The 12,868-nt window shown below is 43.0% G+C and overlaps 1 protein-coding gene across 1 annotated transcript; it reads left to right on the forward strand.

Moving 5' to 3' along the window:
* The first annotated feature begins 966 nt into the window (after positions 1–966).
* LOC311244637 (L-lactate dehydrogenase B-A chain) lies at positions 967–10,114 on the forward strand. The gene is made up of 8 exons (XM_084334258.1): positions 967–1,040; positions 2,784–2,914; positions 3,270–3,387; positions 3,840–4,013; positions 4,227–4,400; positions 6,373–6,490; positions 7,011–7,134; positions 9,660–10,114. Exons 2-8 carry the CDS (start codon positions 2,786–2,788, stop codon positions 9,825–9,827), a joined length of 1,005 nt encoding a protein of 334 aa, XP_084190384.1. The 5' UTR covers positions 967–1,040; positions 2,784–2,785; the 3' UTR covers positions 9,828–10,114.
* Positions 10,115–12,868: the final 2,754 nt, after the last annotated feature.

Genomic DNA, 12,868 nt, shown 5'->3' on the forward strand with positions numbered 1-12,868 from the left:
ACATAATGTTAATTATGAACACAACTTGATTTTACTGTTGAGTACATTGAGTTGAGAAAGTAGGAAATAATATAACTAGCCTACATAAGAGTTAGAATTTCACATTTGGAGCAAGACAAGCGCAGTGTCCCAATAGTCTCCCTGGTATGCGAGATGCAACTATAGATAGATAGGCCACTCTTTCTGCATGAAGTCGACATCGATACAACTTCCGCTTTAAGTCCTGCTCCCTGCCTCCCGCGCGGCTGTCACGCGCCTCCCTGCCTCCCGCGGGGCTGTCACGCGCGCGCACCGTGCTGATTGAAGTCACCTGCGTCTTCTCACCGAGCCACTAGAAAGGACAAATCGCACTTTTTTTATCAGGAAAAAAGAAATGTATGTACTGAAGATGAATAGTATAGATAAAAATGTCTAGTTCTGTTGTCCAATTTATGTCTGTATAACGTTCTATCTCATCACGCCTGGCTTGATAAGAAAGGAACGTATACTCTACGTTAAATAATATTGTAATATTGTTCCCGATTTGATGAAATAGCCGATATTTAATCTGTGCAGCTGTTTTGACTTCATGGATTAATAATAGCCTGCAATCTTCACTTCATAGAAGCATGCACCGGTTGATGATGGAATGTCTGACGTTCTAAATTGGTTTGTTTTCAAGTTCAAGATTGTCATCTTCCTCACTGTCTCCGTCTCTTCCCTTTGTCTCCTACAAAACAACTGCGCGCTGCTTCACATCGGGCGCATCTCAAGTCGCGTGTCTATGTCGCTGACTGTGCCATGCAGTCTTTGAATTCCTTAGTTAGCAACGTGTGTTCGATGATGTTTTAAGAGTCGGGGAGACAACTATTCACTAGTAGTGCCTCTTGTGACCTTGCTGCCGGATAATGCTGCCACGGCATTAACCGCTCGTGTTTGGAGCGGTGCTTTCTCTCGTAATCCAACTTCTCTCTCTCCCCATGGACAGTTTCACCTGTACAAGAAAAGTACCTTCAGTTTCTCCTGCATCTCAGTGATAAAGCATTTGACTGAGACGTCAGGTTTGTTTTTAGAAGTAATATTGATATCTTAAAACATGCTTTATTAAAGCATTCATTCATGTTTTCAATACATTCATGTTTGATATTATGTCCAGGTTTATGCATCAATAACTCCATACAGACAACAGCCCCAGACATTTTAATTATACGAATAATGCACTATACAACAAACAAAAGGTTTATACAAATATAATTCCGTAATCTGTTTATTTGATTTATGTAATATTGCTAGTAGTTTATAGAAATGTAGAAATAATGCATTGCACATCAACTGACCATAATGTAGTCCATCTAGTGATCTAGTAGTCTATATGGATTTAGTTGCACATGTTCTCAAAAATGACTACTTTATTGTTCATCTGATTGAAGATTATTAGACATCTGACTGAAGACTATGGTTACTGGTCATTTTACTGATGACTAGGTTGCTGGTCATCAAATTGAAGACTAGGTTATTGGTAATCAGATTGAAGACTAGATTACTCGTCATCTGACTGAAGACTACAGTAGGTTAGTGGTCATCAGATTGAAGCCTAGGTTAGTGGTCATCAGATTGAAGCCTAGGTTAGTGGTCATCAGATTGAAGCCTAGGTTAGTGGTCATCAGATTGAAGACTAGGTTAGTGGTCATCAGATTGAAGCCTAGGTTAGTGGTCATCAGATTGAAGACTAGGTTAGTGGTCATCAGATTGAAGCCTAGGTTAGTGGTCATCAGATTGAAGACTAGGTTAGTGGTCATCAGATTGAAGACTAGGTTAGTGGTCATCAGATTGAAGCCTAGGTTAGTGGTCATCAGATTGAAGACTAGGTTAGTGGTCATCAGATTGAAGACTAGGTTAGTGGTCATCAGATTGAAGCCTAGGTTAGTGGTCATCAGATTGAAGACTAGGTTAGTGGTCATCAGATTGAAGACCAGATGAGTGGTCATCTGACTGAAGACTATAGGTTATTGGTCTTCTGACTGAAGACTAGGTTACTGGTCAGGTGCGATGCTGTCTGCAGCAGATGGAAGCTGTGTTAACAGGGATTACAATAACTCCCCTGTAGGCAGTCAGTCAAGTTAGGCATCCGATTAGGAGCATCGCTCCGTTTGGCAGGAGGGTATAGAGGTGGAGGAGCAGAGCAGCCTGGGCCCTGAGTCATAGTGCTGTGTGCGCCTGCTGCAGCGGACCGGATTGCCTCCTCGGCGGATTGAATTGCACTGCAGCGAGTCTGGGAGTTATTGTGGATGCAGGGGGGTCACTGAGCACACCATAGATCTCTGTTTAGTTTGCCATGCTGATTACATGGTGGTATTTCTACCTTGCAGCTCAAAGCATCGTCAAACACAGCAAGTATTTTGTGGTTGTTGTTGTTTTATTGTGTGAGGTAATTGTCTTTTTAGTGTGAACTCTGCATGAGGATAATGTCTGCGACTGTGCCAATTCAGTGATTTGTCCTTTTGTAAAGAATGCAGCAAGGTGTCAGAGCGATGTCACAATTCACAAATCAAACGTCAGCCTTAATCTGTAATCCCTTTACTCCTCTGTTACCTAGAAAGCTATGGTAACGAGCACAGTATCTATTTATACATTTGTCAATGACTATATGCACCCTTTCTGGTTGGGTGCGGCAGCATTTGTCGAATCTGTCTGTGGGTTGTTTACTGCTTCTGAGAACATGTCTACCACCAACATTTTGTCAGGCCAGGTATGTTTTCACTCACTCACTCACTCACTCCCTCCCTCTCTCTCTCTCTCTCCAGCAATGGCCTCAATCCTGCAGAAGCTCATCACCCCGCTGTTCAGCGGTCCCGCTGAACCCCCCAGGAACAAGGTGACAGTGGTTGGGGTGGGCCAGGTGGGCATGGCCTGTGCTGTCAGCATCCTGCTCAGGGTAAGAGCCCTACTATTTACCCCCACCCTCCGTGCTTAGATTACCCTCCTCCTGGTGTCACAGGAGAGGTAATGCCACCGGATGACACCAGATTACCGTCTGTCACTGTGTGTCTGTCTGGTGATTACCATCTGTCTGGATACCCCCCCCCCCCCCCCCCCCCCCACACACACACCTTTTTATAGTATTGTTACAACCAATGTCTGGAAAAGGTTAACATGCAGCGATTGATAGACAACCACTCTCAGCCCGTTCAGTGTAATTTGTTTTGTCCACTCTGAAATGTATCTCTGTGAAGATTGCGGTTCAGCATTAAGTATTTAGAGTAAATCCCCTCTGGTTGGTGTGTTGGCAGGAGCTGGCTGATGAACTGGCTCTGGTGGACGTGATGGAGGACAAGCTGAAAGGAGAGATGATGGATCTGCAGCACGGCAGCCTCTTCCTCAAAACGGCCAAAATAGTCGCAGACAAAGGCATGTGTGTGATTTTAAAGCACCAGGGAAACAGACCCAAAATGGAGTCCCCGTGGAACTCGGCTGAATGGTTTATTCTTTGACATTAATTCTCTGAATATTAGCTAATTATCCTGGTTATGGACTCATTCAGGATAATTACCAATACCCCCGTATACACGCGAAAAAAGAACATTACCATGGAAACAGAACTTACACAGACCACAAAACCCACCAATAAACTGGGTAGATTTTTTTACATGCCTCAGTGTCCCGGCTGATATTGGCATCTCCCGGCAGCTACCATATACAGGTTTTTCATAGTTGGGCTATGAGCTCATCCTGATCAAATACAAGAAACTAGGACATCTCTAACAATATCAGAATACAAATACACATATAAATACAGAATGTCAGCATAACCTGCTTAACCTCACAGACCGCCCCTCTCGTCACCGCCCGCCTCCCCCCAGACTACTCCGTTACAGCCAACTCTCGTATCGTGGTTGTGACCGCCGGAGTCCGTCAACAGGAGGGTGAGAGCAGGCTGAACCTGGTCCAGAGGAATGTCAACATCTTCAAACACATCATCCCACAGATCGTCAGATACAGTCCCAGCTGCATCATCATCGTGGTGTCCAACCCAGGTACACACACACACACACCTACCATATACATCCATTCACATACATATACAAACACTTTATCTCTCTCTGTCTGTCTCTCCTACCCTCTGTGTTGCTAGTACACACACGCACACACGTACACCTTGAGGGTGTGACTTGAGATACATCCTTCCCGAATTTCCCCAAGGGGATCAATAAAGGATCATCTTATCTTATCTTATCTCTCGTCCACAGTTGACGTGCTGACCTATGTGACCTGGAAGTTAAGCGGCCTGCCCAAGCACCGCATCATCGGCAGTGGCACCAACCTGGACTCCGCCCGCTTCCGCTTCCTGATGGCCGACAAGCTAGGAATCCACTCCAGCAGCTTCAACGGCTGGATCCTGGGAGAGCATGGAGACACCAGCGGTGAGTAGACGGTGGAGTGGGAAGCACCAGGGACCTCGCCGTTCCATTTGATTATGATTAATAGTAGTGCTGCGATTCGATAGTGAAACGATTCTCAATGGATCACATTAGATACCATTCAATACATTGTGTGTACATTGACTTCACTGCATTATATACCTCCTGAGAATAGTTACAAAATAATTTGTAAATTGTATGTACTTCCAGCTACATTCCCTTTTATTGTATAAAAGGTTATAAATTGAGACAATATGAATCAAGGCTACATCTAACTGTTACAAGGGTGTGAACTGGCGCATGATGCTAGGGGGAAATATTACACATTTCAAACCCAGAAAACTGGACTTAAAACCAATTATGTCAGGAATCACTTACTTCATTAGTTTAACCATTTATTATAGTGCATAATAAATGCCAATAGCAATGCGTTTAGTCTTGGTGGTGTGGTTCTACTCTCAGGGGTGCTGCCGGCTGCAAGACAGGTTGAAGCATAACAACATACACAGAGGATAAAGTAGAGAGTGTGTGTGTGAAATGGGATGTCTATAAATAGACAGCCAAATCAGTGTAGATGGGAGGATGGAGCATCAGCTAAGCTCTCACAGCCCCACGCATGACTTGGAGTGTCCAGCCAGAACCAGCTTCGCCCATTTCCTTTTGCGCATCGATGCAGAATCAGTTCAGGAGCAAATATGCCACCTTTGAAATGATGATGCTGTGTGTGGGCTGTATAAAAGCTTTGACCTTGACAGCAATAATATTGCTGTATAGTTTGTTTATAAGTAAGTATTATTTAGACTAGGTCCTCAAAGTGAATGGAGGAGCCTGACACCTGGGATGAATGGTGATGTTGCCAGCGGATGACAGGGACAGCAGTGGTCGCTAGCTTACGGCTTTATCCCTTTAAGGAGGCAACAGGTGAGGGTATTAACGGTGTTGAAGGAATATCTTGCTCTTCAGCCCCTCCACTATCAGAGGTGGTGCTCTCAGAATAGAACAATATAGTAGAAACAGTTATATGGGTCACTTCTCAACGACTGAACCTAAAGAAGATACTGGAGCGCACATTTCAATGAAATATTGTATTTGACGCACACTGCGTCTTCCTCAGAGTTAAACAGTATTGGCACAGATTGGAAAAGTTAAATACCCTTTTCCATCCAGAGAGCAGTTTCTCACTGGTTAATAGGGATGAGAGGGCACCAATCAATAAACCACTACCATGACCAGAGCTATTTATTATCAGAGTCTGGACAGCAAGGTTTCAAAAAGAGTTCTAGAGTGTCTGTGGCTTATGACTCACTAGGATATGGTGGCGTCCATACTATCCAACCCAGAGCCATTTATTACCAGAGTTTGGCCAGGTTTGATAGTATGGATGCCAAACTCTGGTAATGAGCTCTGATCCAACCTGGCCAAACTCTGGTAATGAGCTCTGATCCAACCTGGCCACACTCTGGTAATGAGCTCTGATCCAACCTGGCCAAACTCTGGTAATGAGCTCTGATCCAACCTGGCCACACTCTGGTAATGAGCTCTGATCCAACCTGGCCACACTCTGGTAATGAGCTCTGATCCAACCTGGCCAAACTCTGGTAATGAGCTCTGATCCAACCTGACCAAACTCTGGTAATGAGCGCTGATCCAGCCTGACCAAACTCTGTTAATAAATAGCTCTGATCCAAACTGGCCAAACTCTGGTAATAAACGGCTCTGATCCAACCTGGCCAAACTCTGGTAATAAACGGCTCTGATCCAACCTGGCCAAACTCTGGTAATAAATAGTTCTGATCCAACCTGGCCAAACTCTGGTAATAAAGCTCTGATCCAACCTGGCCAAACTCTGGTAATAAACAGCTCTGACCTTGACAGCACTCATTCAAGAAGGGAGGTTCTATGGAAAAGCAATAATCACAATATTACAGAAAATAAATTCGATCAAGAATGAAAATGTAATATTTGTGTGTTTCAGTGCCTGTGTGGAGTGGAACCAACGTAGCTGGAGTCAACCTGCAAACACTGAATCCAGACATTGGCACCGATAACGACAGTGAGAACTGGAAGGACACCCACAAGATGGTGGTGAACAGGTAGACAGCCTGCTCTAAATGCACCCGAGCTGCTTACAGGCTCCTTCTTCAAGAGCCTTATTGTAGTAGACGTTGATAGTGACATTGAATAAGTGACTGTAAATAAAGGGGAAGGTGCTGGGATGCAGTGAGTACAATATAATATATTATATTTTGGTGAGTTATTTTCCAAGGTTAGGGAAGGTTAGGTTCTAAATGTATTACCTGCCAAAAATCATAATCGGGAAGGTAATCCATCAGATAACACTAGACCGGTAATGTAACCTGATTACTTTAATTTATTACCGTGGCTCGAAAATACACGGAATATAAAGGTAAACAGCCAGTTTATTCCAATTTAATTAGATTCTTGTTGACTGCATTTTCAATGAAGTTGTATCATCATCTGCCACCATAACTAACCATTATTTAAAATTACAGCATTTGATATTTGTGTCCATAATCTCACAAAGAAAAGGCCTTTTGATATTCAAACATGGTTCTTAGTAATGGATTTAAAGTGTGCACCTGTGTGCTTCAGTGCCTATGAGGTGATCAAGCTGAAGGGCTATACTAACTGGGCCATTGGACTGAGTGTAGCCGACCTGACGGAGAGCCTCATCAAGAACCTGAACAGGATCCATCCTGTCTCCACCATGGTCAAGGTGAGTCACACACATACTGTACACTCAAATAATATTAAAGGTAGAACCAAGGTCAAACAGTGACCCCTAGAGGCAAAAGAGCCCCGCTTCGTATTGCACTTTGTTTCCTTTTTTTTTCTTGGTCTGATATGTGGGCTGGAGTTTAGTAACTACTGTGAATTTCTCCAGACCTCTCTTGGCAGAGCCTATGGTGTGGCCAGCATTGGCAACCCCCCCCCCCTATCCCCACTCAACTCCAACACACACATCAGATCAAAACAAAAGATGTAAACGAAGTGCAGTACAAATCGGGGCTCTTTTGCCTAGAGGTCACTGTCTGAATTTCAATTTTATATAGTATAATATCTACATCCTGATCTGCAATGCACACTTTTTTAGAACTGTATATAGTAATATTTATTTTAGCCATCTTATTTTATTCTATGCTAAATGTATTGTATTTTTTTTTTATTATTGGAAGCTGCTATGAGGGACCGTCACCACAATAAATAGATGTTCACTCTTCTTACTGTAAAGTACTGAAATAAATTACAATAAAGGAATCTGAATCTGACTGCATTACAGATTCTACCTTTAAGTTCCATACCCATTCTAACACGCATGGAAAGATTAACAATGTTTTTCTTATATACAATTTCTTATCTCGCATCCAGTAGGCCTGTAGCAGTTCTTCAACTACAGTGTGTCCTCTTTTCTTTTTTAGCTACTTGTTATGTTGGATTTGAGATGATTCTTGACACTACTGCCATTCTGGACAAGAATACCTAGAATACCTGCTAAATGCTTAAATGTAAATGTACTATAGGATGCACATGTCCAGGACCCCTGAACTGATACCCATTAGGCTGTGGACCCCCAGTTTATGAGATTTTGTCTCTGAGACCCCCATCTAAGAAGATTTTAGTTGTGCGATATGATTAAGCCCAGAATAGAGGCTTTGCATGGAATGTGTGTGTAGTTCTCCTTCTTCCAGTATGGCTGCCTGTAACCAGTGGTAACCTATTTAAAATGCCTAATCTCTGTGCAGTGGTTACAGTAGGTAAAACCTTGAAAAAACATTATATTCCCATTCTACTGTGACTTGTTAACAAGATCCAGTAATAAGACACCAACTTATTATGTTTCTGTTGATGTATTTCTCAGATATCAACACATAGCAACCGTTTCCATTGTCATGTACAAAACAATAGTTGCTATGTTAACACTTTCAGTGCCACGAGGTGGCGCCAGAGTTAGCGCTTCAATGCCACCATCGGCGCCAATGTTACGCTTAATATCGCCTAATCTATGTTTTAAATTATGGCTATGTGTCTAATCTGCCCGTCGCTTATCAAAGAATCCTTTTCCAGTCAGTGCTGTCAAGGCAGATTGGTTTTTTATCGCTTCATTTCCGTTTGAGAGCATTTTGAAAAGCACCCGTTTTGAGGTAAAAAACAGTCCATTCTGGACCATTCTATGATAATCGTCTTTTACTGGAATATTCCAGAACGTTGATATTTGTCGGCCTATTTATGAATCGTTTTCAAATAAACGCTAGATGATCAATATTATACGTGCACGCAAGCACATTCGAGCCGCACACAGATAATCGCCGTGTTCATTTCCTATTGGATTTTTACAGTGAAACCGATAGAGCCCATTTCACAAAACAGCTTATATCTTCATCAAAATGAGTCTGATTATCCTAACACTGATAACATAGATTCCTTACCTGACATCAGATGGTATCCAACTGGTATATTCCAATTCCTGATCACCATTCGAAAAAATCGATAAGTGTATAGATCCAACGTGATACAGTAGTACACATGATTCCGCGGGTCTCAGAGGCTCCAGAATGAACTGTGATAACCCCGGCTGCATCAGTGGACTGGAAAATGTGGAGTACAGGATTTTTTCCCCCATCCATTTTCATTGAGTCCATTCCAAAATCCCTTATGTCATCTGGGAGACGATAGGGGACGCTTTTTTCCACATCTGATCGCCGGCGGCGCTCGGGTAGACTAGGGTAGGCTCGCGTGATGCAATATGATTTCAGATCGCTAAAAAAATAAATTAAAAAAAATCCGAGAAATCTCGTGAGTCGCTTTCAACGAGATATTAATAATTCCGAGAAAACTTGTGAGTGGCATAGAAAGTGTTAACAAGCAGTCATGCTGGAAGAAAGAACACCACAAACATTCCATGCAAGCCTCTATTCCTCTATTGCCTCTATTCCATAGCTGTCTACACTGTAGTCGAGCAGATAACAGTGGAGAAAGTGAAACCGATCACAGAAGTCACCCACATTGAGAACCACTGACCTAAAGCACCTCACAGTGCCATCAGTTCATATGCACTATTCATTGGAATCAACCCCTAACCTTGGCAGTGTCATTGCCATGCTCTCTCGCAGGGCAGCAAAAGAGTGTGCAATCTAATACGGACAATGCTGTTGTTGTTGTTGTTGTTGTTGTTGATTCACAGGGCATGTACTGATGTTGTTGATTCACAGGGCATGTACTGATGTTGTTGTTGATTCACAGGGCATGTACGGGATTAATGACGAGGTGTATCTGAGTCTACCCTGCGTGCTGAACAGTGGGGGTGTGGCCAGCGTGGTCAACATGACCCTGAATGATGGCGAAGTGGCCCAACTGCAGGGCAGTGCAGAAACACTGTGGGCCATCCAGAAGGACCTAAGGGACATATAACTAACCAGCAGAGGGCGACATACCCAGCCTTCTCTCTTACTTATTACCTATTACTCAGAAGTCACTAAATGTCCCCCGTCCCCCCCCTTCCCTCACTACCCCCCTGTAGATTCTCAGGCAAAATGGGGGTTCGGTCCCATAATGAGTCTTAGCTGTCAGGGTTTGCACATGGCTGCTTGTTGGACAAATTGTGAGATAATTTGAAATCAAATGCTTCAAGTAATTTTTCATTGTCCTTGTTGAAGTGAGGAACAAGGTGTCAATCGTGTTGCTTTGATGTGTAATAAAGCTCGGTTGTTGGTGCCCGGTTGTTGCTGTGTTCAGTTGTTTAATGCTATTTAATAAATAGAATGAAATCCTCTTAATGTAGCATGATCAGAATGTACATGTGTTGAATTTATAATTCTCGGAGGCAAACGTCTTAACTGTGTCCGGTCATCCTGTGACCTTAGTTTGACACACAGACTGGCAGTCAAGGCTGCTATTCTTAATCAGAGAAATGGGGACACCTTTCTCTGTGGCCGTGTTGTAAAGGGTTTGGATGACGTAGGTGTGGATAGTGTTGTGATGAGAGCGCCTGTTTCAAGCCTCATTAAGAGTTAGTTCACACATGTTTTACCATAGCCCTATTTTGTCTTTTACTTCTCAATGATGTTGTCGGTTGGTAGCAGTCCCAGCACCGTCCATGCTACTCTTTAATGGTACGCAGCTCCAGAAAGTTATCCACAAACTTGTGCAAAGTCAATGGGGTCACACTCCTGTCCATACAGCATTGTTTTCATATGGCTATGGTTAAACTTTCCCTTAATCAGTTAAATTCGATTAAAAAAAAAGTGAGACAATCTGATATAAACTCCATACAAATAAAGAGTATGATTGTATGGATTGCGTATGACCTCTTCTTTCTCACAGCATAGGGAATGAGAAACTGGACCTACAGTACATCAATACTAAATATGAAGTCTCACGATCCTCTCTGCCAGTGCGCACTAAATTTGAACGATGCCCCCTGTAGCATAAGAACAAATCTGAGTTTCAAATTTGGTATTACAGTGAGCGAAGATCTACGATATTGATATATTGCATTATAAACTAGATAAATGTGCTCTGTTGGGTTGGATTTGAGAGCTAGTACCAAACTAACAAAGCGATCACATTTGCTTCGCGCGTAATATAGAATAATAATTCGTACGTGCGCCTTTTAGATATAACATTGCTTGGGGAGTCCAGTTTTTCCGCTGAAGGGGTAGATGATGTTATTCTCTGTGTTCATTTCAAAATGGTTCAAATAAAATAAATAAGCTTTTTCTCAACATTAGCCTACCTGTGGCACACTCCACGAATGGGAAACCAATGTCACCAAAAGCAACATGACAGGTAGCGTCATTGTAACTGAGGGGTACAATTCCCTGACTGTATTAATCAAGTATGGTATCATTAAACCACTACCGTCTTATGTACATTATACTGGCCATACCGTACACTAGTATATGATGAGAACACTTCCCCACAATGAATCGGTTCTACACAAAGTTGTCTTTAAGTATTTATTAGCAGCAAGAATACATGATATACTTTAATCGAATGCACTTGTAAGGCAAAGGAATGTGCGTAGGCAAATCAATAATGAATGTCCATTCTCATATTACGCATGAGATAATAATACAACTTGAATATTAGGAATTATATCTAGGGGATACTGGTAGGGGGGTTCCACCGGTTGTAAGCCAGCAGGGGGAGGCAATGCTCTAATGCAAAGTCTGGGTCAGCGGGGACTCAATAGGCTCCTGGAGGCGGTATATTACTCCCTGCTCGGCAGACAAAAGGCAGCTGTAATCCCAGTGTGCGCGCCGCACAGGTGGAAGCCGGTCAGCCTCTCCAATAGAGACGGGCTCGAATGATGGTCCTCACGGGCAGGTCCCACAGCAGTGGGTGTAGACGATTCTTCTCCGCTCCAACAGCATGGTTAAAAGCAATAAGAATAATAATCCAGCCGGAGAGGGGGTCTGCATTCCCCGGTGTAGATCCTCCGGTGCGCGGTACTCCACACCAACCAAGTTGAACTTGACGTTACTCAACCAAGCTCTGATACTCCACTATCCTATTCGCACGCGGCTATAAGTGCTCTATTTAGACGCACAATTGCTCACTTCACTTGGTCTTTGACTCGTAATGAAGGCTTACTAGTAGGCCTGCCACGATAACAAATTTTGCTGGGCGATTAATTGCCCCCGAAAATATCGCGATAAGCGATATTATTGCGACCGGTTAAAAAAAAATTGAGAAATTTATTTCCCAAAACTTTTATTTTGAAGCCCACCGCTCCGTCTTTTCCGGTTTAAGACTTTTATTTTGAAGCCCACCGACCGGACCGGAAGTATTGTTGCGATTATCCTAGCCGACAACTTGTCTCGTCTGGTTGTGTTTTTTAGTTTTAACGTTAGCTACTAACGTTAGATGCAGCTACTACAGGCAATCAACGATGAGGAGGACGCGTCAAAGCCGTATATAATAGAATAGCTGTGGTGCGTAGGCACTGCAGCACGACTCGAAAACGACCCGTTATAATAAATTAATTCATGTTTAACTTGTCCCCGTCTCCAGTGCTTTGACTAGCCCCACCCGTTCATTGTAAACAATGATGCATGTAATTGTATTAACGTTATTCTGTGTTATTCTAACGTTACACTACAAATAACGCTACTTGGTTAAAAGGAGCAACACTATTGAGAAATGTAGGTAAGCTAAATATGTGGCGTTGCTACTGCCCCACGGAGCTCTTTCAATGATGAATTGAAAATGGGGGACCCTGATGTAAACAAGACGAAAGTCTTTCTCTGGTCTGCATCCCCTTAACAATTGTATGTATTGAGCTGTACTGTACTGTACCCATTCTGCAATCTGTTAATAAACTTTTCAATCAATCAATCAATCCCGTGCTGTGCTCTGTAGTAACGCCAGCGGCCAACCCACACGGAGAGTGACTGACAAGGGGCACTGGTTCCGCCTCATTAAAACAAACGCGCAAATAGCAATTAATC

This window comes from Notolepis coatsorum (genome assembly GCF_963971535.1).
Source record: "Notolepis coatsorum genome assembly, chromosome: 18".
NCBI classification, from domain to species: Eukaryota; Metazoa; Chordata; class Actinopteri; order Aulopiformes; family Paralepididae; genus Notolepis; species Notolepis coatsorum.